General features: G+C 41.5%; 1 protein-coding gene across 2 annotated transcripts in view; it reads right to left on the bottom strand.

Moving 5' to 3' along the window:
- LOC118394501 (phosphatidylinositol 3-kinase regulatory subunit gamma-like) overlaps positions 1-26,689 on the bottom strand; it is a 57,254-nt gene that overhangs the window by 17,989 nt on the left and 12,576 nt on the right. The window contains exons 3-7 of one of the 2 annotated variants that reach the window (XM_052463479.1): positions 12,977-13,069; positions 4,277-4,351; positions 1,434-1,667; positions 909-1,128; positions 173-258 (exon numbers count right to left, since the gene is read on the bottom strand). In XM_052463479.1, the coding sequence (XP_052319439.1) occupies positions 173-258; positions 909-1,128; positions 1,434-1,667; positions 4,277-4,351; positions 12,977-13,069 (708 nt within the window). The remainder of the gene's footprint in view (positions 1-172; positions 259-908; positions 1,129-1,433; positions 1,668-4,276; positions 4,352-12,976; positions 13,070-26,689) is intronic. The other variant, XM_035787726.2, reaches the window with a different exon arrangement.

Genomic DNA, 26,689 nt, shown 5'->3' with positions numbered 1-26,689 from the left:
AACTCATTAAATTACCAAACAAATGCAAACTACCATTGCAAAACAATTGCAAACAAGTTAAGCCAACAGTAAATACATTCCATTCTAAAAACAGCATTTCCATCCATTCTAGCTTCTATATTAATTTCTATGGAGCCCTCCATTTTGAAGCACTGCATCTATCCATCAATACCTGGGTGCGGGACTTCCTGTCCTATGGCCATCTCCATCAGAAGCCTCTCCAGTGCCAGTGCAGGGAACTCCTCCCCCACCTCCCACCTGTCAATCAACAACGGCAGGGAGTCAGACACATGGTCATAAGATGTTCAGTCAACGGCAGGTCATTCAAACACATGGTGCTGTGCAGGAAGAGGAAAAGCACTCGACTGCAATCTGTAGTAACAGCATTTGGCCTTATGGATTTCCACTGGAGTCGCACGAGGGAGCGAGGTCTAATGGTCACGTCCTTCACTCACCCAGTGACGTTGGAGCTCTCGTCGGTCTCAAGAGGATATCGCTAGCTATGTGGTAACTCAGCAATCTGACACAAAATGGCTGCTGTATATTACCAAGTTAGGTTCAAATACACAATGGTGGGGTTTGATGTTACAGTAGTTACCCAATACAATGTAAAGTGCTTTGAGACCTAGCGAAAAGCAACTAAAAATAAGCAAACTATTAAACTGCTTGCACACCGCACACACCACCAAACGCTGATTGAAAATGCCGAATTGGACAACAAACACCAACCAACACAGACGAGCGGCGTACACTGACTCAACTCTGTTGGTTGGTGTTTGTCTGGGTGATGTGAAAGTGGCTTTATAATATTGTAAAAACAACCAACTTAAGAATGTTGAAGTGTTGGGCTTGTTGACAGTGTGCAACCTCCTTTACTCTTATGTTAGATTAGGGATTCTCCTACTCACCCAGTGGCAGAGCTGTGCCGGATCAGCAGCGGCCCGAAGACCAGACCCAAGGTGTGAAGGTCCAGGCCATTAAGATGGGAGGTCTGGACCACCTTACCCAGGTGTGTGAGCAGGTAGTGCAGGGTGAGGTGGTGATGCAGGGACATGCTGGTGGCCCTCTCCAGGACCAGGCTCAGCTCCCTGCCTCCACTGCTGCTCGCCGCCACAGCCTTGGACCAGTCTGTGGGAGGACGGACACCACATGTGTTACGGCAGCCCGTTACACACACACACACAGGAACTCTCTCAACACACACACAACACCCCCTTCTCTTTCTCTCATATGCAGACAGGCATGCAGGCACGCACACCGTCCCTGACATCACCAGGGAAGCAATATATGTTACAACATTTCTGGGATGCCTGTGACTAGCTCATCCCCAGCACTCCACACTGGGCCTATTCCCTCAGGCAGGAGGGGGGCACGTGATTGACTCGCCATACAATTTATTTGTTTGCTCGTTCGGCTTCATGCGATTCTGTTACTTGCTATTGCCTGGGTCTGTTTCGTCGGGGCTGGGGATGGGTTGGTGGGGGGCACTGGTTGCGCACAAGCAGGGGTGAGTGAAATGTGGCATGTACCCGTGGCGCCCTGCTGCAGCACAGCCTGCAGGTCTGGGTAAACACCGGGGGGGATGACGGGGGATGGCAGTTCCCGCAGGTAGCGGAGTAAACACTCCGACACGGCGCCCACGTCACTACCAGGCCCCGACTCCACCTCTGGGGAAAGAGGTGAGAGAGAGAAACAGTCAGCGGGTCTGACCAAATGGATTTAATTCAATCAGATTTGTCATAGATTTGCTCCCAATGCTTTCCCTGGCATTTTGAACGCATTGCATGATATTCATACATTTATATAGGATACTAGCAAGTTGTATCCAGTCATACACTGGGTGTGAGAAAAGTATGAACGTGCATTACTTATACAAGTAGTACAAAGAAAATGTTGTCACTGCAAATACCCCCACAAATGTAACAGTCAGTCAAAGCTCTTCATTTCAAGGATTAATGACACATCACTACTAATTCAATTCAATTCAATTCAAGGGCTTTATTGGCATGGGAAACATGTGTTAACATTGCCAAAGCAAGTGAGGTAGACAACATACAAAGTGAATATATAAGGTGAAAAACAACAAAAATGAACAGTAAACATTACACATACAGAAGTTTCAAAACAGTAAAGACATTACAAATGTCATATTATATATATATATATATATATATATACAATGTACAAATAGTTAAAGGACACAAGATAAAATAAATAAGCATAAATATGGGTTGTATTTACAATGGTGTTTGTTCTTCACTGGTTGCCCTTTTCTCGTGGCAACAGGTCACAAATCTTGCTGCTGTGATGGCACACTGTGGAATTTCACCCAGTAGATATGGGACTTTTTCAAAATTGGATTTGTTTTCGAATTCTTTGTGGATCTGTGTGATCTGGGGGAAATATGTATCTCTAATATGGTCATACATTGGGCAGGAGGTTAGGAAGTGCAGCTCAGTTTCCACCTCATTTTGTGGGCAGTGAGCACATAGCCTGTCTTCTCTTGAGAGCCATGTCTGCCTACGGCGGCCTTTCTCAATAGCAAGGCTATGCTCACTGAGTCTGTACATAGTCAAAGCTTTCCTTAATTTTGGGTCAGTCACAGTGGTCAGGTATTCTGCCGCTGTGTACTCTCTGTGTAGGGCCAAATAGCATTCTAGTTTGCTCTGTTTTTTTGTTAATTCTTTCCAATGTGTTAAGTAATTATCTTTTTGTTTTCTCATGATTTGGTTGGGTCTAATTGTGCTGTTGTCCTGGGGCTCTGTAGGGTGTGTTTGTGAACAGAGCCCCAGGACCAGCTTGCTTAGGGGACTCTTCTCCAGGTTCATCTCTCTGTAGGTGATGGCTTTGTTATGGAAGGTTTGTGAATCGCTTCCTTTTAGGTGGTTGTAGAATTTAATGGCTCTTTTCTTTTCTTTTCGTTCACAGCTTTGTGGAAGTTACCTGTGGCGCTGATGTTTAGGCCAAGGTATGTATAGTTTTTTGTGTGCTCTAGGGCAACAGTGTCTAGATGGAATTTGAATTTGTGGTCCTGGTGACTGGACCTTTTTTGGAACACCATTATTTTGGTCTTACTGAGATTTACTGTCAGGGCCCAGATCTGACAGAATCTGTGCATAAGATCTAGGTGCTGCTGTAGGCCCTCCTTGGTTGGTGACAGAAGCACCAGATCATCAGCAAACAGCAGACATTTGACTTCGGATTCTAGCAGGGGAGGCCGGGTGCTGCAGACTTTTCTAGTGCCCGCGCCAATTTGTTGATATATATGTTGAAGAGGGTGGGGCTTAAGCTGCATCCCTGTCTAACCCCACGACCCTGTGTGAAGAAATGTGTGTGTTTTTTGCCAATTTTAACCGCACACTTGTTGTTTGTGTACATGGATTTTATAATGTCATATGTTTTACCCCCAACACCACTTTCCATCAGTTTGTATAGCAGACCCTCATGCCAGATTGAGTCGAAGGCTTTTTTGAAATCAACAAAGCATGAGAAGACTTTGCCTTTGTTTTGGTTTGTTTGGTTGTCAATTAGGGTGTACAGGGTGAATACATGGTCTGTTGTACAGTAATTTGGTAAAAAGCCAATTTGACATTTGCTCAGTACATTGTTTTCATTGAGGAAATGTACGAGTCTGCTGTTATTAATAATGCAGAGGATTTTCCCAAGGTTACTGTTGACACATATTCCACATAAGTTATTGGGGTCAAATTTGTCTCCACTTTTGTGGATTGGGGTGATCAGTCCTTGGTTCCAAATATTGGGGAAGATGCCAGAGCTAAGTATGATGTTAAAGAGTTTTAGTATAGCCAATTGGAATTTGTTGTCTGTATATTTGATAATTTCATTGAGGATACCATCGACACCACAGGCCTTTTTGGGTTGGAGGTTTTTTATTTTGTCCTGTAACTCATTCAATGTAATTGGAGAATCCAGTGGGTTCTGGTAGTCTTTAATAGTTGATTCTAAGATCTGTATTTGATCATGTATATGTTTTTGCTCTTTATTCTTTGTTATAGAACCAAAAAGATTGGAGAAGTGGTTTACCCATACATCTCCATTTTGGATAGATAATTCTTCGTGTTGTTGTTTGTTTAGTGTTTTCCAATTTTCCCAGAAGTGGTTAGAGTCTATGGATTCTTCAATTATATTGAGCTGATTTCTGACATGCTGTTCCTTATTTTTCCGTAGTGTATTTCTGTATTGTTTTAGTGATTCACCATAGTTCTACTAATTCTAACAGAACAAATACAACTGAAGAGTGATAATAATAACTCACCCTCTCTCTGACTCTGTGTTGGGCCATCTGAGGCGGATGCGAGACGTGTCCTGTACAGTGTCTTGCTGTCCAGACCTGCAGACGAATCAAGATGATTTGAGACGTTAGCTCATCGTCCTTCTAAAAGAAACCCTCTACAGTATGCATGAGACAGACAGGTCACATTAAATGTAAAGACCCTAGGGATGTGATTACGAATACACTCTGGGGAGCTAAGATGGAGGAAAGTGGAAGAGAGACACCTGTGTGGAAGAAACGGTCGCAAGACGTTTCAGTTTGAGGAACTATTTTAGTCTACATCCCAAATGGCACCATATCTCCTATATATTGCACTACTAAGTGTCATGACGTTGGCCTGGGGGTAGGTTTATGACAGTCATAAATACCTCTTCCCCCCTTTTTCCTCTCTCTACCCTACTGATGTGGAATTTGAAAACCCCTTGGTTAACATAGAGATTCTGGGAACATCAGAAAGTGTGGGGAAACTATATTCTGGTAATCCGACCTATTGAACATATGCGGTGGTACTTAATGAATATGATGTCAGTTCGGTTGTCATCTGAGACAATCTTATCAATGATAGGATGACAAACTCTACAGTGGAAAGTCTACACATCAGAGTTATCGGATTCACATGGAATTGTTGATCAATTTAAATGTTTGAATACAAAATTATTGGTGAAGAGATTAAATGTAATTTTAGCTTCCAAATGAGAGATTTGGGTTTCCATAAGGTTAGGGCTCTGCTCAATCAGTGGCCCGCCCTTGTGAAGAGACATGGGTTATAAAACTTTTCAAACACAACCTTCTCGCTCCACTCCTGTTCCAAGTACGTGAGGTCTGCAGCCTCTGCGTTAAAAGGACGAACATGTCAACTACAGAACTAAGCCAACCTCAGCGTGAGCTTTGGTTGCGAATGGTATGAACTTTGAACTCTTATTCACTACAGAAGTGATAACTCCTAGCCGTTGAGTTAGCAACAGCAGCTGCAAACGCGGGCTAGGAAAGAACAGACAAAGTATTCCGTCTACCACACAACGACGTTACTACAACGTATCCAATTGACCACCAGAGACATTCTTCAAAGGACTTGGTTTGGCAACACAGCCTTCCATCTACCACCAAACTACCGAAGCGCAGCTCAGAGTAAATATTTATTGCATTTTCCTTTTCCAAATGGCCGGTAATTTAGAATGCATAAGATACTGTATTTACAATAGCACAGCTTCTCCCTTTGTCCCTCAGTCTTCCCGCTCTTTCACTCAAACCCAGCCCCTTTTCTTTTGTGTAACCAGCTGTCATATCTGTTCCGCCCGCTAGGGACGTTTTCCTTTATGACGTCATTTGTAATCAAGGTATAATTCATTCTGTGTATATGTAATTCTGTGTGATTAGTTAGGTATTTAGTAAATAAATAATTAAACCCAATTTTGTATTGCTGATTCAACGTGTTAGCCAGGGTTCGTGAAGATAACCAAGAATTTACAACTTTCAGATGAGACTGAATTAAGGTGACGATTAATAATTGACTGCTATTGATGTAAAATATTACTAGGTCTTTAAGAGTTTATACGGAAGATAAAAGCTCTATAAATATTATTTTGTGGTGCCCTGACTCTCTAATTAATTACATTTACATGATTAGCTCAATCAGGTAATATTAATTTTATAGAATAGCATGTCATATCACATAATCCGGCAAAGCCTAAGACACGACATAAGTAATGCACTATGTATGGAATAGGGTGTTGTTTGGTACACAGCTAGGTCATTCTTGATAACTTGGTATTACTCTTGCTCAAGACAAAAATCATTTATTTTGTAATGGATAAAATCTCAAATGATTGACTGTTAAATTAACCATCAGATAAATTTTTACATATTTTCCAACACCTCACTTTTTTTAAATCTCATTACCGTAACACTTGTAAAGTAAGAAGAAAAAAAAACATTGGATGGTGAAAATGTTGCAAATTGCCTAGATACAGGAGTTATTACGACTCTAAATAAAAATATACTTAATAAATTTATTTTCTTTTTTATGACATTTTTGTTATTTTCTGTTTTAAACTTATTCATATTTAAAGTACATAAATATAAAGAGCAAATTACATTTTATGCACAGCTCAAATCATTTGGATTCTGTAATATTATTCTAGGATTATTTTATCATTGATGCATTTTGGTAATGAGATCTGTGTTACGGTAGATGAGACCGCATTAAGGTAATGAGCAAATGGTACTTCATTAAGAGCAGAAAATATCATTTTAAACCATTTTAACCATCTGAAGAATTAACAACAAATTAATAATTAACTCCACACCACATCCCACAAACCAACCCCCTCCCAGTACTTCATGTTTTTTGTGTTCTTTAGGAGTTAAGTCTGCCAGAGACTTAATTCAATTTCTATTAATTTTTTTGGTACATATGAAATATGGAAATTAAATCAAATTCAATTTCATGAGTCACTTACATACAGTCCCTCCCTATTTGTCTAATTACATAAACAGCTAAACTCCATTAGTATGCTATTACAATGCAATAGCATGATTACTGTGTTACTAGTGAAGGCTAACTACAGTGTTACAACCAGTGCCTAAAATAATGCTAATCACTAATGCTAACTGCTAACTAAATGCCACTTAGCTAAATAGCTACTAGCTAGGGCAAAGCAAATGTTAGCTCGAATACAGGTTGCTACTCATGATGTAGATCAGCATGTTTGTGCAACGGCATGTTCTGAATCAGATAGTCAATTCTACAATTTTTTATGATTAGGGTCCTCTGGGAAACACCAACCAACACGTTGGTTCCCACCCTTTCATAACTCCTACCTGGCTTTTTCATTTGTTGTCATGCTAAACACCAACCATAGGATTAGAATAATCATTCTGTCTCTATGATTACAACAGTTCACTCAAATGTTTTGATATATATCGCAAGTCAAATCACGCTCTTTGATTTAAAAATTGCCCATATCATGCAGCCCTACTAATAACCTGGTAACTTTACCAGTTTATGCAAACATTTTGTGGCACAGAAAGGAAAATGTATATCTTCTTCAGGAGATGCACTTAAAAGTAAATAGCTGGCTATATATCTTAAACATCTATTTTTCTGCTGCTTTTCTACCAATGAAGAACAGTGCTACCAATGACATTTTTTTAATTTAGAGCCCAGGTTACAACACAGGTATAAAACCAATGTCATGTGCATTGTTATCAAACCTTTCTGTAAGGGCACAGGAGCCATTAATACCAATCACCCAACACACAGCTGGGTGATTCTTGCTAACTAGGTATTACTCTTGGTCAAATTTGAAAAGACCCAAAACATTTTTTGTAATGGATAAAATACCATCTCAAAATCAGATAATGATCATTTTTTGTTACACATTTTCTAAGACCATGCACAAAACAACATCTCATTACCATAATGCATGAAAAGTTAGAAGAAAAACAACATTGCATTGGGAAAATGTTCAATTGTTTTAATTTCCTAAAGATACAGGAGAGTTATTACAAAACATTTTCAGAAAAAAATCTGACATTTTGATGAAGTATATTTTCATTTTAGCTCGTTCTCATTATCGTAACACAATAAGAACTGTACTCCTCAAGCAGCTCTGGATTTCTGTACAGTTGCTCTTTATGCTTTTCCACTGTAGCTTTTGATGCACTTTCTTTCCTTATCTGCCAATCTTAATAACTAGACATTTAGATTAAATCAGATTATGTTAATTAGACTACATTATTAAAACAACCCCTAAAAGAAGCAATACACAAACAAATGTAGTTGGTTAGATATTTTCATACTTCAAGTGTAGTTGTAATTCACCCAAATTACATTGGCACATTGGTTTCCTTACCCTGTAAGCAGTTGATGGACAAGATAGCAATCCATGCTTTGATTTTGTTTAGCATTTATAGCACAAAACCAATGCAAGTGGATATCCCTGATAAGCAATTTCACGTTCCATGTCCAAATCATCCCAAAGTGTAAAATGGATTGTACAGCTCAATAAAGATACTTCAAAATGATTTGGAAACTAAATGCGAAAAAATGCTAATATCAAGGATATCTATTCACTTACATTGGTTTTGTGCTATAAATGCAAAAAAGTTGGAGACAGTGACCAGATAAACAAAACCCAAGCATGGATTGCAGTCTTACCTCGTTCATAGACTGCTGACAGGGTAAGAAAACCAATATGTCCGTGGTGTGAACTATCCTTTTAAGTCCACATGCCAGGCCATTCATTGTGTAGCTACATCTATATGCATGGTGTTGAGGCATACAGCTGGCTCTACACAAATAACTGGCATGGGGTGTGTGTTTATCTTGTGAAAAGCATGAGCTGGCGTACACCCAAAACAGTTAGTAGAGATGCTGACTAACGGTGAGTAAACTGTAGGTTATACAAATAAATAGAGTCTCACACTTTATATGAGCTCCCAGTAATGTATTGGGTAAACCACCAACAGTTAGGCATCAATGTTCCCTCTAAGCTAGCCCGAGACCGCCGCGCAGATCCCCCGGGAGAGAACTTCACTCAACTTTCTTGTACTACATTCCTAGTCAATCATCAAACATTTCTGTAAAAAACAAAAACAATGATAAAGCCTTGTGTTCCAATTTAAAAATAAAATAATTTAGTCTCAGGCTGTTGCCAGTAGGTGCACCCGATTCAGCTGCCCTGCACGCCGGGTAGTCAAACTGACATTTTGAAACATTTAATTTGTCTGAAGGCATAAACTCTGCCTTTCCGGCAGGCCCAGATAGCAAATCATGTATAATATAGGCTTAGCACTGGCCAATCGGATGGCTCATATGACCCTGTCTGCAGTAACGTAGCAGGCATAAAAGAAAGCTACAACATAGTTTATACTGTAAGATGTCAAAACGTTTAAAACCATGGCTAGAGAGAGACTGTCAACAAAAACAGCAAAGAGATGCTGTTTTTATGAGTGAGTTCATGTTTAAAGTTCTTACTCAGCACTGTCAACAAGCCATAAAATACGCATTCTTCCTATTTCCACTCAGTGCTAAAACAAGCACTGCAGCAGTAATGAATGCGTAAGAGCGTATCTATAGGCTTGAGGATGATATTATTAGCGGCTTGGGTCTTTTTTTAATATCAAGGAATATTTCACTTTCTCTGTTCATAGGAGTAACAACATGAATTTGTTCATGAGGCAGAAAAAAAAACGGTGCGACTCAAGTTTTGCCATCAGCTGGAAGACGGTGTCCCTTTAGTCAGTGGAGGAAAGGGAGAGTGAAGGGATATTAAGAAGTGAACCCTCAGTCTGCTGCTCTCGCCGTCCCCTAAGAGTGACCATCAGCTGGAAGACGGTGTCCCTTTAGTCAGTGGAGGAAAGGGAGAGTGAAGGGATATTAAGAAGTGAACCCTCAGTCTGCTGCTCTCGCCGTCCCCTAAGAGTGACCATCAGCTGGAAGACGGTGTCCCTTTAGTCAGTGGAGGAAAGGGAGAGTGGAGGGATATTAAGAAGCGAACCCTCAGTCTGCTGCTCTCGCCGTCCCCTGAGAGTGACCATCAGCTGGAAGACGGTGTCCCTTTAGTCAGTGGAGAAAAGGGAGAGTGGAGGGATATTAAGAAGCGAACCCTCAGTCTGCTGCTCTCGCCGTCCCCTGAGAGTGACCATCAACTGGAAGACGGTGTCCCTTTAGTCAGTGGAGGAAAGGGAGAGTGGAGGGATATTAAGAAGCGAACCCGCAGTCTGCTGCTCTCGCCGTCCCCTGAGAGTGACCATCAAATGCAGGCACCGTCAGTAAAATAAAAAGCAAATTATTTAAATGTACAGTACCAGTCAAAAGTTTGGACACACCTACTCATTCAAGGGATTTTCTTTATTTGTCCTATTTTCTACATTGTAGAATAATAGTGAAGACATAAAACTATGAAATAACACATATGGAATCAATGGTTATGGCATGATTACATGTGTTATTTCATAGTTTTGATGTCTTCACTATTATTCTACAATGTAGAAAATAGGACAAATAAAGAAAAACCCTTGAATGAGTAGGTGTGTCCAAACTTCTGACTGGTACTGTATGTAAATAAGGTATTGAGTGGGACGAAAGGTGTGTGTGCCCCACCTTTGTACCTGTGTATTGCTGTGTGTGCACGGTTATTTGTGTGTGTGCACATCTCTGTGTGTGTCCGAGTATGTATGTAGGGGAAAACTAGGACAAAAGGAACACGTTATTTCCCCTAATTACTCAGATCTATGCATTTAGCGATACCATATCTTATGACAAACAAGTTATATGTCCTCTACCATTAGCAACTGTAAATTCAGGTAGTTTCGCGAGCCAATGCTAATTTGCGAAACTATAACTTCCTTCACACTGAGTATAGACAAATAACAATGGTACCCACAAGGTCATCTGACTCTGGGGAAGTACTGTACATAAAGGGCCTCATTGCCAAAATCCCGAAGTATCCCTTTAAATGGGTATGTATAGTATGTTTTTCACCATTTTCAATGATTATTCAGGTGCGCTCCAGCTGTCCTCGGCGCACTCCTTGTGTCTTGATAGAATTCAAAAAATTATTCTCATCATGCTTATCACATTTCCATGGCTTGACACATGGTAATTAACCCCCAGAATCATAAATATATATATTTTTTTTACCACTAACCTCTCGACAAAAGCTTATGCGAGAAGCTGATCGATCAAGTCAATTAATTAAGGCATCATTCTAAGGATGTCATATAATTTTCAAACATTCAGTCATTTGTTGATATTGTGCTAACATTTTAAAAGCAATATAAACTAGAGGAGACAATGGCCTGTGCTTAAATGTTTATTATATTTTATTCGAGGTCCCTCAGTTAACATTGTGTTACTTTCGTCCCACCAGTCTCTCCTGTAACTTCTGCCAGGCTAAGACCCAAGACTAGCTGGCATGATACTTGAAACCTATGATGGGTTAACCTCTCTTGGGTAGGGGGCAGTATTTTCACGTCCAGATGAAAAGTGTACCCAAAGTAAACTGCCTGTTACTCAGGCCCATACGCTAGGATATGCATATAATTGGTAGATTTGGATAGAAAACTCTACGGCTTCTAAAACTGTTACAATTATGTCTGTTGGCATAACAGAACTGATATGGCAGGCGAAACCCCGAGGACAAACCACCCCCAAAAAAAAAATAAAAATTCAGCCTACCACTGTTTTCAATGGCTGTCATTTCAAAGGCGAAATCCTCCCAGATTGCAGTTCCTAGGGCTTCCACTAGATGTCAGCAGTCTTTAGAAAGAGTTTCATGCTGACTTTTGGAAAAAAATAGCCAGAAATTGTAGTTTTTCTAGGTGGCTCCCATTTTGGCTGTAGTGTTTCCAAGCGTGTGGAAGAGAGTGAGTTCTTTGGTATTTTTCTCCAGTAAAGACAATAACAATTCTCCGTCTTAAATTTGATCATTTATTTACGTATTAGGGTACCTAAGGTTTGATTATAAACATTGTTTGACTTGTTTGGAAAAGTTTATTGGTAAAGTTTGGGATTAATTTTGTATGCATTTTGATGGAGGAAAACTCGGTGGATTATTGACTGAAGCGCGCCAGCTAAACTGAGTTTTTATGGATATAAAGAAGGACAATATCGAACAAAAGGACCATTTGTGATGTATCTGGGACCTTTTGGAGTGCCAACAGAAGAAGATCATTAAAGGTAAGGCATTTATTATATCGCTATTTCTGACTTTCGTGGCTCACCTGCCTGGTTGAAATATATTTTCATGCCTTTGTATGCGGGGTGCTGTCCTCAGATAATCGCATGGTGTGCTTTCGCCGTAAAGCCTTTTTGAAATCTGACACAGCGGCTGGATTAACAAGAAGTGAAGCTTTATTTTGATGTATTACACTTGTGATTTTATGAAAGTTAAATATTTATTATTCTGTAGTTTGAATTTCACGCTCTGCAATTACACTGGACGCTACCGTCCCACCTGCCCATAAGAAGTTAAGAAAATTACATTGTTGCAACCTTAATCTAAACACCTCCACAACCTAAAAACCATTCCAGGTCCGTTTTTTTTACTTACAGAAACATATTTTGTGGATAACTCTGCAAAACATTGGGCTGTTTTTTTGCAGGGAGCTTGTCCTCCGCATTAGGAACGTGCTGACTTCACTACATCATTCTAGCTTCAGTGTCATCTGAGAAAATGGGCGTGTTATTTCGCCCTGTGTTACTTTAGTAACTGTGTCGCCCTGTGTTACTTTAGTAACCCGTCTCTCCCCTACGGGCACTGAAACTGTGAAAGAAGACCTCCTCCCGAGTGGTGTGAATTGGTAATACAGTGTGAATGAAGACATTCCTCCTGAGTGGTATTAACTGGTAATACAGTGTGAATGAAGACCTCCTCCTGAATGGTATTAATTGGTAATACAGTGTGAATGAAGACCACTGTCCTGCATGACACCATGAGCACACAGGTGAGAATAAATATCAGGGACAAATAAACACTACAGTGTAGGCTGTATAGTGTAGTCTGAGGAGATATGAAACAGGATTTGGACTAACTATCTGCGTAATATAATGTGTTCCATTGTGCCTCTCCTCTGAATGGCGACTACTAGGATACCGCTGTATATTTCAATTTACTGTGTATGTATGTTAATGTTTGCGTTGTGATGCATTGCCTTGTGTTGTGTGTGAGTGCGTACCTTTCTTCTCAATGGCCTCCACTAGGTTCACCAGGGTAGGGGGAGCAGTTTCTGGCGGTGTGAACTGCTCAGTCAAATCCAGAAGAGAAACAGCTGAAACAACAACACAATCCATGGTTACATTTTCTGGAAAAACCTTAAAAACTGGATTCCAGAAGGCCTCCATTGACAGAGAGCTGCACGACCGGACTATCACTTGTCCTTTAAAATGTGAATGCATGTGCTTTTCATTTCATATTTGCTCAAGGAAGACCACATATCCCATAAACAGCAGTTGGAGGCAGCCAAAAACACTATTGTCTAGACTCCAGAGACTGAGTCCCTTATACATTACATTTACATTGTCCAAAAATAGAAATAATCCCAGACAAGCAATGTACCATTGAGAAAGGAAAGGGGCTTAGTGAACAGAAAGACGATACACAACCAGAGCCAGCCGGTCTGTTGAGGGACAAAAACTTTTCACCTCACCACAACTACCCCATACAGTAAATCAAACATCTTTTCAGTCACTGAGGGAAAGCGAGGTAGAGAGTGAGGGAGGGGTAACAGAGAGAAAAAGAGATCCCATTTCCCTTCTCTCTCCGCACTCTCCTTTTCCACCCCTCCAGTCATTTCTCTGCGCTTGTTTCGCCTTGGACCTTTGCGTGAGTGGAGCACAATAAAGGATTTAATCAAAAATCCTGAACAAGCAAAAGCCCTGTGTCCGGCTGCCAGGGCCTCCTTTTCGGGCCCACCGCACCCGAGGCCAGAGCTTGGCAGTCTCCTGCTCCTGGCAGTGCACGGCTGAACCGCGGCTGATTATTCATTTGGGGAGTTCAGACTAAAGCGCAGCGTCAGCACATTCTGCCCCTCTCTCGATCTCTCCCTCTATCCGTTGCACGTTAAACATGGGAACTGCTTTTCCGGAGTGATGAGCGGTAACAGCCTGTGCTAGCATGCAGCAGCAGGGTCCATTTTTGGTGGGTTGATTTTCGCAGGGGCAGACTTAGCAATTTCAAAATGCCATTGAGGGGACCCTCCACCGCACAATTGAAAATGTTTGTTTAATCTATGTTTTTCATTTCTGTAACTATAAAAAATATATAGGGACATGTAAACAACATTACACGGGGGGAGGGCAGCTGGGGCTCAATTTCAACTGACTCTAGCAGCAATTGCTCAGTTGTCATAATGTGTCTTCCCACCAATAGGTATTCTCGAATCTGGTTAGGAAATAGTTCAATAAAAACCTGTCTGCTGTTTAATAAATGAAAATAAAGGAAATAAATGACCTATCGATAAATACAGACTATGCAAGTCATACTCAAATCAAGTAGTTATTCTGTTTAACAGCATAGTACAGTGAATATTCAATTCAACAGGACTGAAGGCAATCCACAGACATGCAATCTAGCATGGAACTAATATGCACTTGGGGTTGGGGTGGGCCGCAGCCAATAAAATAAGGAAATCAAATCCAATAGGCAAATAAGCAAAAATATAGACTATAAAAACCACAAAACAAATGTACTCCAATACTTTGGAGGTGGGTGGCAGGAGAATCAAATGCCATATACTCCTCCGGAAGAATAACTCTACCATCCCTCGCTCTGTCACACACGCGCTCAGAGTAGCTTGGGTTTTTGTGCAAATGAGGAGGCGGGTGGGGTGGGGGGGGACAGCTGTGGCCCTGGAGTCATCTTTGGGTTTTTGGAGAGAGCACCAACTCATCATTACTCAATTAGAACCACCTCGGCGGTCTGTGTGCTGGCAGGCAGGCCTGCGACTCAACATGCCCTGGAGAGAGAGCAGAGAGAGAACACAGGCAGAGAGAGAACACAGACAGACAGAGACAGAACAGATGGAGGGAGGGGAGAGGGAGAGAGCAGTATAATCATGTGATAACCGTAACCAGCTTTATTCACGCTGGGATGGGCCGTCTGTGTGGAAGTTTAATGGTCTGCTTTGGTTAGGGCTGTTGCGGTCATGAAATTTTGTCAACCGGTGATTGTCAAGCAAATAACTACCGGCCTCACAGTAATTGACCGTTAATTACCATAAAAACATTTAGCATCTCCTGGTTTCAACGCATAGTTTACAAGCCACTGATGCAGACATTTGGAACATCTACATCTGAAAATGTCTAATAAATCCATGTAATATAGCCTACACCATCACAATGAATACATTATTAATTTTAGACAGGTCTAAAGAAACATGATATGAAGAACAGAAGAACAGAATAGCATAGCATACTCTGAGTTGTCCTTATGTTGGGCCCTGATCTGGCTACACTAGGTCATTTAGATAAGATGTTGTTAGAATTACGTGGCATTATTTTATAGTATGAAGAACACAATATAACATAGCTGGATGAAATAGAAAGGATATTTTCTCCAAACGATTTGAGGGAGTAGGCACATCGGTTATTCTGTGTTCATCAGATACCAAAGAAACAGGTCCTCCTATATGCTTAATTTAGAGTTATTTATGTAACAGTTGTGATACAAATGTTTGGCTATATGGTGCTGCATGATGCCACTCTAATGATGATTTGAAAAGTTGGATGAAAGACATGAGCTCTGGTTTGCTTTGTGCACAGGCTGTACACACTTCATCAGTCTCTCATTCACAATTTGACAAGAACTTGATAATGTCTTGAATTTCCCAGCTGCATCCACGTTGTGTGGCCGTAATGCCGCCCCCTCAACGTCAATCTCTCCCTCAACGTCAAAAAAACTAAGGAGCTGATCGTGGACTTCAGGAAACAGAAGAGGGAGCACGCCCCTATCCACATCGATGGGACTGCAGTGGAGAAGGTAGAAAGTAGAGGTTGACCGATTAATCGAAATGGCCGATTAATTGGGGCCGATTTCATGTTTTAATAACAATCGGAAATCTGTATTTTTGGCCACCGATTTTGCCGATATTTTTTATTTTTTTATACCTTTATTTAAGTCAGTTAAGAACACATTCTTATTTTCAATGACGGCCTAGGAACGGTGGGTTAACTGTCTTGTTCAGGGGCAGATCAACAGATTTAGTTTTTGCAACCTTCTGGTTACTAGTCCAATGCTCTAACCACCTGCCTTACATTGCACTCCACGAGGAGCCTGCGTGGCAGGCTGACTTCCTGTTACACGAGGGCAGCAAGAAGCCAAGGTAAGTTGCTAGCTAGCATTAAACTTATAAAAAACAATCAATCTTCACATAATCACTAGTTAACTACACATGGTTGACAATATTACTAGTTTATCTAGCATGTCCTGCGTTGCATATAATCGATGCGTTGCCTGTTCATTTCTCCTCGATTCACAGCCTACTTCGCCAAACAGGTGATGATTTAGCATTGTCGTTGCACCAAACCTAACCATAAATATCAATGCCTTTCTTTAAAATCAATACACAAGTATATATTTTTAAACCTGCATATTTAGTTAATATTGCCTGCTAACATGAATTTCTTATAATTAGGGAAATTGTGTCACTTCTCTTGCGTTCCGTGCAAGCAGTCAGCAGTCACAATGCAGCAGTTTGGGCCGCCTGGCTCATTGCGAACTGTGTCAAGTACATTTATTCCTAACAAAGGAATAATTAATTTGCTAGAATTGTACATAATTATGACATAACATTGAAGGTTGTACAATGTAACAGCAATATTAAGACTTAGGGATGCCACCCGTTAGATAAAATACGGAACAGTTACGTATTTCACTGAAAGAATAAACGTTTTGTTTTCGAAATAATAGTTTCCGGATTCGACCATATTAATGACCCAAGGCTCGTATTTCTGTGTGTTATTATATTATAATTAAGTCTATGATTTGATATTTGATAGAGCAGTTTGACTGAGCGGTAGTAGGCAGCAGCAGGCTCGTACACATTCATTCAAACAGCACTTTTGTGCGTTTTGCCAGCAGCTCTTTGTAATGCTTCAAGCATTGAGCTGTTTATGACTTCAAGCCTACCAACTCCCGAGATTAGGCTGGTGTAACCGATGTGAAATGGCGAGCTAGTTAGCGGGGTGCACGCTAATAGCGTTTCAATTGGTGAAGTCACTCGCTCTGAGACTTGGAGTAGTTGTTCCCCTTGCTCTGCAAGGGCCGCGGCTTTTGTGGAGCGATGGGTAACGATGCTTTGAGGGTGGCTGTTGTCGATGTGTTCCTGGTTCGAGACCAGGTAGGGGCGAGGAGAGGGACGGAAGCTATACTGTTACACTGGCAATACTAAAGTGCCTATAAAAACATCCAATAGTCAAAGGTATATGACATACAAATGGTATAGAGGGAAATAGTCCTATAAATCCTATAATAACTACAACCTAAAACTTCTTACCTGGGAAAATTGAAGACTCATGTTAAAAGGAACCACCAGCTTTCATATGTTCTCATGTTCTGAGCAAGGAACTTAAACGTTTTTTAAACCTTTTTTACATGGCACATATTGCACTTTAACTTTCTTCTCCAACATTATTTGCATTATTTAAACCAAATTGAACATGTTTCCCTATTTATTTGAGGCTAAATTGATTTTATTGATGTATTATATTAAGTTAAAATAAGTTTTCATTCAGTATCGTTGTAATTGTCATTATTACAACTACAAAAAAATCGGCATCAGCTTTTTTTGGTCCTCCAATAATCGTTATCGGTGTTGAAAAATCATAATCATCGACCTCTAGTAGAAAGTGTCACGCCCTGGTCTAAGTATTTTGTGTTTTTCTTCATGTATTGGGTCAGGCCAGGGTGTGGCATGGGGTTTTTGTATTGTGGTGTGTTTTGTCTTGGGGTTTTGGTGTGTATGTATTTGGGATTGTAGCTAGTGGGGTTATCTAGCAAAGTCTATGGCTGTCTGGAGTGGTTCTCAATCAGAGGCAGGTGCTTATCGTTGTCTCTGATTGGGAACCATATTTAGGCAGCCATATTCTTTGGTTGTATTGTGGGTGATTGTCCTGAGTGTCTTGACGTCCTTATTCTGTGTTAGTTTGCACCAGTTTAGGCTGTTTCGGTTTTCATTACATTTATTGTTTTGTAGAGTTTGTGTTTTGGATTCGTGTTACGTTTGTTTTATTAAACATGGATCACAATATACACGCTGCAGTTTGGTCCGACTCTCCTTCACCTTATGAAAACCGTGACAGAATCACCCACCGTAAACGGACCAAGCAGCGTGTCAACAGGCAGGAGCAGCCCAAAGAGGAGCTGCGTATTAAGGATTTCTGGACATGGGAGGAAATCCTTGACGGGAGAGGACCCTGGGCTAAACCAGGGGAGTGTAGCCGCCCAAAGGTGCAGCAGGAGAAGAGGAAACAGGAGCAGCCCAAAGAGGAGTACAGTATGGACTATACTTCTTGGGAGGAGAATCCCGCCTGGGATTCGATGGAGCAGTGCGCGGAAGGTTACAGGAGAATGAGGTTGGCGAAGCAAGCACGACGGCGCGGACGGAAGCCCGGGAATCAGCCCCAGGGAGTATGGCTTACAGGGAGTATGGCAATGCCAGGTAGGAGACCTGCGCAAACTCCCTGTGCTTACCGGGGGGCTAGAGAGACCGGGCAGGCACCGTGTTATGCAGTGGTGTGCACGGTGTCCCCAGTGCGGGTGCATAGCCCGGTGCGGTATATTCCAGCTCCGCGTATCGGCCGGGCTAGATTGAGCGTCGAGCCAAATGCCATGAAGCCGGCTCTACGCATCTGGTCCCCAGTGCGTCTCCTTGGGCTGGCTTACATGGCACCAGCCTTGCGCTCGGTGTCTCCGGTTCGCCTACATAGCCCAGTACGGGCTATTCCACCTCGCCGCACTGGCAGGGCGACCGAGAGTATTCAACCAGGTAAGGTTGGGCAGGCTCGGTGCTCAAGAGCTCCAGTGCGCCTGCACGGTCCGGTCTATCCAGTACCACCTCCACACCCCAGCCCTCCGGTAGCAGCTCCCTGCACCAGGCTTCCTGTGCGTATCCTCGGCCCAGTACCACCAGTGCCAGCACCACGCATCAGGCCTATAGTGCGCCTCACCTCTCCTGCGCTGCCGGAGTCTCCCGCCTGTCCGGCGCCGCTGCCGGAGTCTCCCGCCTGTCCGGCGCCAGAGCCCCTCAGCCCAGAGGCGCCAGAGCCCCTCAGCCCAGAGGCGCCAGAGCCCCTCTGCCCAGCGCCGCCAGTCTGCCCAGCGCCACCAGTCTGTCAGGATCAGTTAGATCCACCAGCCTGCCAGGATCCGCCAGAAGTGCCCGCCAGAGTGTCTTGACGTCCTTATTCTGTGTTAGTTTGCACCAGTTTAGGCTGTTTCGGTTTTCATTACGTTTATTGTTTTGTAGAGTTTGTGTTTTGGATTCGTGTTACGTTTGTTTTATTAAACATGGATCACAATATACACGCTGCAGTTTGGTCCGACTCTCCTTCACCTTATGAAAACCGTGACAGAAAGCTTCAAGTTCCTTGGCGTACACATTAATGACAACCTGAAATGGTCCACCGACACAGACAGTGTGGTGAAGAAGGCTCAACAGCGCCTCTTCAACCTCAGGAGGCTGAAGAAATTTGGCTTGGCCCCCAAGACTCTCCGAAACTTTTACAGATGCATAATTGAGAGCATCCTGTCATGCTGTATCACTGTCTGGTACGGCAACTGCACCGCCCACAAACGCAGGGCTCTCCAGAGGGTGGTGCGGTCTGCCCAACATATCACCGGGGGCAGACTGCCTGCCTTCCAGGACACCAGCGGCACCTGATGTCACAGGAAGGCCAAAAAGATCATCAAAGACATCAACCACCCGAGCCACAGCCTGTTCACCCCGCTATCATCCAGGCAAGGCAAGGTCAGTACAGGTGAATCAAAGCTGGGAAGAGAGACTGAAAAACAGCTTCTATCTCAAGGCCATCAGACTGTTAAAATAGCCATCACTAGCCGGCTACCACCCAGTTACTCAACCCTTCACCTTATAGGCTGCTGCCCTATATACATAGGCATGGAATCACTAGTCACTTTAAAAAATGTTTACATACTGCTTTACTCATCTCATATGTACAGTTGAAGTTGGAAGTTTACATACACTTAGGTTGGAGTCATTAAAACATGTTTTTCAACCACACCACAAATTTCTTGTTAACAAACTATAGTTTTGGCAAGTCGGTTAGGACATCAACTTTGTGCATGACACAAGTAATTTTTCCAACAATTGTTTACAGACAGATTATTTCACTTAAATCACAATTCTAGTGGGTCAGAAGTTTACATACACTAAGTTGACTGTGCCTTTAAACAAACATTCCAGAAAATGATTTCATGGCTTTAGAAGCTTATGATAGGCTAATTGAGATCATTTGAGTCAATTGGAGGTGTACCTGTGGATGTATTTCAAGGCATACCTTCAAACTCAGTGCCTTTGCTTGACATCATGGGAACATCAAAATAAATCAGCCAATACAATTGAAAACAATAAAACAGTAAAACAATTGTAGAACTCCACAAGTCTGGTTCATCTTTGGGAGCAATTTCCAAATGCCTGAAGGTACCATGTTCATCTGTACAAACATTAGTACGCAAGTATAAACACCATGGGATCACGCAGCCATCATACCGCTCAGGAAGGAAACCCGTTCTGTGTCCTAGAGATGAATGTACTTTAGTGCAAAATGTGCAAATCAATCCCAGAACAACAGCAAAGGACCTTGTGAAGATGCTGGAGGAAACAGGTACAAAGGTATCTATATCCACAGTAAGTGGAGTCCTATATCGACATAACTTGAAAGGCCGCTCAGCAAGGAAGAAGCCATTGCTCCAAAACCGCCATAAAAAGCCAGACTATGGTTTGCAACTGCACATATGGGGACAAAGATCGTACTTTTTGGAGAAATGTCCTCTGGTCTGATGAAACAAAAATAGAACTCTTTGGCCATAATGACCATCGTTGTGTTTGGAGGAAAAAGGGGAGGCTTGCAAGCCGAAGAACACCATCCCAACTGTGAAGCACGGGGGTGGCAGCATCATGTTGTAGGGGTGCTTTGCTGCAGGAGGGACTGGTGCACTGGCATCATGAGGTAAGAAAATTATGTGGATATATTGAAGCAACATCTCAAGACATCAGTCAGGAAGTTAAAGCTTGGTCGCAAATGGGTCTTCCAAATGGACAATGACCTCAAGCATACTTCCAAAGTTGTGGCAAAATGGCTTAAGGACAGCAAAGTCAAGGTACCGGAGTGGCCATCACAAAGCCCTGACCTCAATCCTATAGAAAATTTGTGGTCAGAACTGAAAAAGCGTGTGCGAGCAAGGAGGCCTACAAACCTGACTTTGTTACACCAGCTCTGTCAGGAGTAATGGGACAAAATTCACCCAACTTATTGTGGGAAGCTTGTGGAAGGCTACCCAAAACGTTTGACCCAAGTTAAACAATTTAAAGGCAATGCTACCAAATACGAATTGAGTGTATGTAAACTTCTGACCCACTGGGAATGTGATGAAATAAATAAAAGCTGAAATAAATCATTCTCTCTACTATTATTCTGACATTTCACATTCTTAAAATAAAGTGTTAATCCTAACTGACCTAAAACAGGGAATTTTTACTAGGATTAAATGTCAGCAATTGTGTAAAACTGAGTTTAAATTTATTTGGCTAAGGTGTATGTAAACTTCCGACTTCAACTGTATATACTGTATTCTATTCTACTGTATTTTAGTCAATGCTACTCTGACATTGCTCGTCCTAATATTTATATATTTCTTAATTCCATTATTTTAGATGTGTATTGTTGTGAATTGTTAGATACTACTATGTGTGTGACCAATAAAATTCGATTTGAATATAATAATTATAAACAATCTACCGGCTGCGTGCCGAAGAACCTCTCACTAACATGGCTCTCTGTCACGTGATAAGGTCTTTCTCACAGGCTACACGTGAAGACAGACATATCGGGGAAGCAACTGCGCAAGTCCTTTTCCAATTCCGAGGTGCATATTGAAAATATTGGAAGAGCTGTCCACATTTACTTCTTGTCAGCCAACAAGATGAGTAGGCTTAACAAAGAGCAAAAGCACTAGTCTGTAAATCTACTATCCCCCACAGTACAAATGTTGACCTATTCTATTCTGTGTGAGATATACATATTCCAAACATGGTCTGGGACAGTTGTGGGATGCAATAGATCCCAAATTAATACAACCAAAAACCTGTTTTAATCAATGAGCCTGACGCAACAGATGAAAACATTTAGCTTAAAATGTTGATGAACTAACTATTAGGCTATTTCTTCACATTAAAAGTGCTGCAATGCAAATGGCAGTAGGCTATAAGTACAAATGTTCCATTAGCAGGAACACAACACAAATGTGATTATGCGTGTTATGTTTTTATTATAAAAGGTGCACTTATATGGTGAAAATGATCTTCCACAAAATTGAACCTCACGTGTGCCAGTTAGGTTCTACACCCGTTGTAAATTAAATTAATGTGCTTCATTTTAAGAAAGTTATTTGGCCACTTTAGTTGTGATACAAACCTCATCAAAACATACAGGCCTATGGGCTAGCCTACATGAGGTGTGCAACTTTGATTTGAAAATGTCACCAAAAGCAGCATGTGTTTCTTGCTAGGCTAATATTGTTACCCATCACACTATTCTTGATTTAATTGTGTCTTTACATATACTAAATAATATATATATGTGTGTAATTTGTTTGATTTAGAAAGGTGCAGGATAATGGTCCAGTCTCCGGTGTGGCAGTAATATGGTCACCGAAACATACCCTTGCTCTGGTTAATGCCTGTTTCCAGACTTCTACAGTGAGAGAAGCTCTGACATTTAGCCATGTTCACCTAATTGTGAGATTGTTGAGCAACAATTCTAACATTTGCTTACTATCTTCTCACAGTGGTTTGTGAAAAGCGGATGGTAGCACAAGCGAAGCAGATTGGATAAGGCCTTGCTATTTGAACCTAAAATATTTGCACTGCCTCGCGATCAGTCGGTGGAAGACCAGGCTAGTTCTCCCACATTCTGTTCTCCTCCCTACCTCTCTTTTGGTCTCCCTCTCACAGTCTCAACTCATGAGGGCTTTCAAGCCAGTCATCAGAGGATATTTCATGCAGTGAAATGGAGATTCATTCATAAGATAGCATTGATCAGATTTAACCTTTGAGAATTTCTTCACATCATGACTGATGGAGATGCATATATTTTAGCTTCAAATAGCAAGGCCTTATCCAATCTGCTTCGGCTGTGCTACCACAAAAAAGGACTGATTATTTGGTTCAAACATTTCTTGCTAACCTATGGCTATGAGATCGCTATAATGCCTTCAAAACATTGTGCAATGTAATATGTAAAGACACAAATGTGAGAGTCTGGCAATCATGTCAATTATTTAGAGAAGTTTAGAGTTTGTATTGATTTTGTTCTGTCGCCAAACTGTTGTAAAGCCTGTCACATGCTTCAGTCAAAACAGTTGACTCCAGTTTGTTTGGGTCTTTGGCAGTTACATTTTTTGGGGGGCTGTTCCCACACCATTTTTGTGTTGTTGAGGCAAGTCGAAGTTTGGTAGCTGAAGTCTACACCCCTTTGTTGGTGATTGGTCAACAATTAGGGGGGCTAGGCCCTACTGCCTGCAGTGCACCACTAGTTTTCATGCACATTGTTACACTTGAGAATTACTGCACCAAACATCTTAACTAGATGTTAAATTGCACGACTAGACTGATGCAAAAACTTTTATATTCATGACAGATTTCTTGATTTATCTTCAATTAATTCGGATTTATTAGGCACAGTCGGTGCACTTCTTTGTATTTGGTCTCCGTTATTAAGGGGTGTTTCATTGTTTATCGAAAACGTGCATTTATATGCTAATTAAGTTATTAACAATTTTAGCATTGGCCATTGTAATGTGAATTGTGCAACCAAATCACCATTCAAGTTATACATTTCTGACAGCTATTCTTTCCCACTTGTATATGTTGTATGTACAACCTCTGGATTCAGTCTTCTCATCACCTGCACTGTAAAATAAGTTCCACCTATTTTTGCACCCGAAACCTCAACTCAACTGTTGCTGCTCCACACCAACTAAATAGGCTGCTGGGTACCCTCTCTTAACACCTAGCTACTGCAGGCTAATGTTAACATTGTACTATACACCAAAACAATGGGGTTCAAGGTTGCCCATTGTCTGAATATCTTAGCAAACTCAACTCAAAGTAACTTCACACCAATTCCTATAGAGAAATCTACATGTGTTTATCGAACACTTTTCTCTGGATCCTCCTTATAAAACTGTTCATAGGTGATCAAATAATGTGCCGCGTGTATAAAATATGTGGATTGTCTTTTAAAAGTCACGTCAGAATTATGCACCTAAAAACGTATACCTTTTCCTCAATCCACCCATCAAAAAATGCATCTGTTATCTGCACAATACATTATGCAATGTAGAACAAGGCAGGAGATTCTGCTAATGATGCGTCAACAGCTCTGTGATGTTATGCAGTAGTGCTGCTCTTATTGCATGGGCTACAGTACATCTGTAGTTCTGAACAGTGCATCCCAGCAATGTAGACAGGCCGTGTATTAAGTACTATATCACCCCTTGAGTCAAAATGTGCTTCAGACCAAGATTACATTGATGCAGCCCAGTCTGAGGGGGCCAGGCTACTACGAAGTTTTAAAGCTCAGTATTTACATTGCATTGGTTTGCTTGACCACTGTGTTTCGATTTGTTTGATTTTACCCCCAAAATCTGTGCTTTTTACTGGGGCATGTAAAAACTAGCTCAAGCAGAAACAAATCCACAAGTGGCTGCCCACAGTTCTCCAGTCACAAAGAAATGTATGGCCCCAACAAAACAAATAAATATATATATATATATCTTAAAAGCAAGCGCAGTTCCAGCTGGTTCCTATATCTGCTGCCAGAGACTGGGAAGGCCTCACTCCCCTTCCCTTCATTGGATTCTTTGAAAACTGGTTCCTGGTAAGGGGCAGGGAGCAGAGAGAAAAGGCCTATCCTTTCTGAGAACTGGGGCGGGTAGATAGTTTATAGCTGCCTGGAGACAGTATCAGAAGAGTATGTGAACCAGGGGGATGAGGAGGAGGCAGAGGAGGAGTTTGCAAAAATGCCAAGCCATGGTTCACTTCAGCAGGCAGTAAAAGTGAGGCCAGGGAGAGGAAGGAAAGAAAAAAAAAGCCTCCCTCCTCACGAGCAATGCTTAGTTTTAATGTCAAAGGAGAACTGTTGGGACTTTAGCCTGATTTTGATTTAAAATCTGGTGTAATTCCCCAAAGTTCCTGGGTTTCTCTGGCAAATAACACAGATTGATGGGAATGGAAGCATCTGTAAAAGTTATCTGAAAAGATTATACCTACTTGTCAAACTGGCAGGACCAAAGTTTAGAGTGAATCTGAGCGAAAACATGTACTTATGGGACTCTTCCAATAAGCCATTTTATTCTAAGTTAGGTTTCCCGTGAAAATGTAAGGAAGAAACTAGTGTACTCATTGCATTATGCCTACACTGAGCATTCTAGAATACTTGTACAAAATCATGACAAAGCCATGTTCAAATGCATGAACAAATCAGCCCATTGGATAAAGTTAGGTTTGCCGTTTTAACATACAATGCATATCAATTCAACCAAATATTAAGGCCAAATGCTAAATCTGTAAAATGCTAAATCTGTCACACACAACAACTAGGGCCTCACTATCTTGAGGGAGATAGAAAGATGATATCTGTACAAATCTGGGCCTACCCATTCCTAATCTACAATGCACTATTGGTGCTAGGCCAAATCAACCCCCTGCTCCCTCCCTCCCCTCTTCACTGTCTCTCTTGGCAAAGCATTTTGCACGTCTCCCCTGCTCTATCCAAATCAGAGAGACCTCTGCTACCCAAACTGGTTTCTCTCGCCAAACATCAACTCTGAGGAGCCCCCCCTCCCACCCACCCCAGTCTGGCCAGGGCCTATACGTTCACTTCAGCTTACCATTAAACTCTACCACTGGTTCTTTCCAGGTCAAATATTTATCATGTTCCTATCCAGGTAGCATAATCAAGACTTGCAGAACTCCAGTTAGTTCTAATGAGTTTGGAGCAGGCCTGTGTTTAATAGGTCTGCACTGGAGTGCTTACCAAATGAGTAAACATGAATTACAATGAGCCACTGTATAAGTGATGAACTAGAGGTAATTCAAAGTTTATAATGTGCTTAGCTTACCTGTCACTAAAGGGCAGAATGGAGCTTTGGGGAACATTACCTTTAACAGAGGAGGAATGTGCATTTTCAACCCAATACAAATCACATAAGTAACTAGATAAATAATTTTTTATCCATTTTGGCCCAATGAACCACTGGCCTTCCAAAAAAAAGAAAACCATAAATGAGATCTTAGGGCTGAATGCGAGGGAGTGAGAGTGAGGAAGAGAGAGAGAACTAGGAGTACAGAAGAAGGCAAAAGCCAAGGGTATATTTGAGTTGGAGAGCACCACAGTAAAAATACTTCATGAATGAATCATCCATATATTTATGCAGTTATATAGTAGTTCAGAGATTAAAAGATTGGACAGGTTATCACTTGGTGAAACAATGTGATAGTGTTTCCTGACAATCTGACTTATTCATAATAAATCAACTGGAACATTTCTCTACTCAGGGGTAACCCGTTAGAAATGCAGTAAATCCACAATTTACCTCTCACAGGTTCAGTTCCTAACTTCCTTAATAACCTCTCATATGTGTACAGGGA

The sequence above is a fragment of the Oncorhynchus keta genome, chromosome 15, assembly GCF_023373465.1.
Source record: "Oncorhynchus keta strain PuntledgeMale-10-30-2019 chromosome 15, Oket_V2, whole genome shotgun sequence".
NCBI lineage: Eukaryota > Metazoa > Chordata > Actinopteri > Salmoniformes > Salmonidae > Oncorhynchus > Oncorhynchus keta.
The sequence above is the reverse complement of the archived record's forward strand: the minus strand, read 5'-3'. Positions and strand labels throughout refer to the sequence as shown.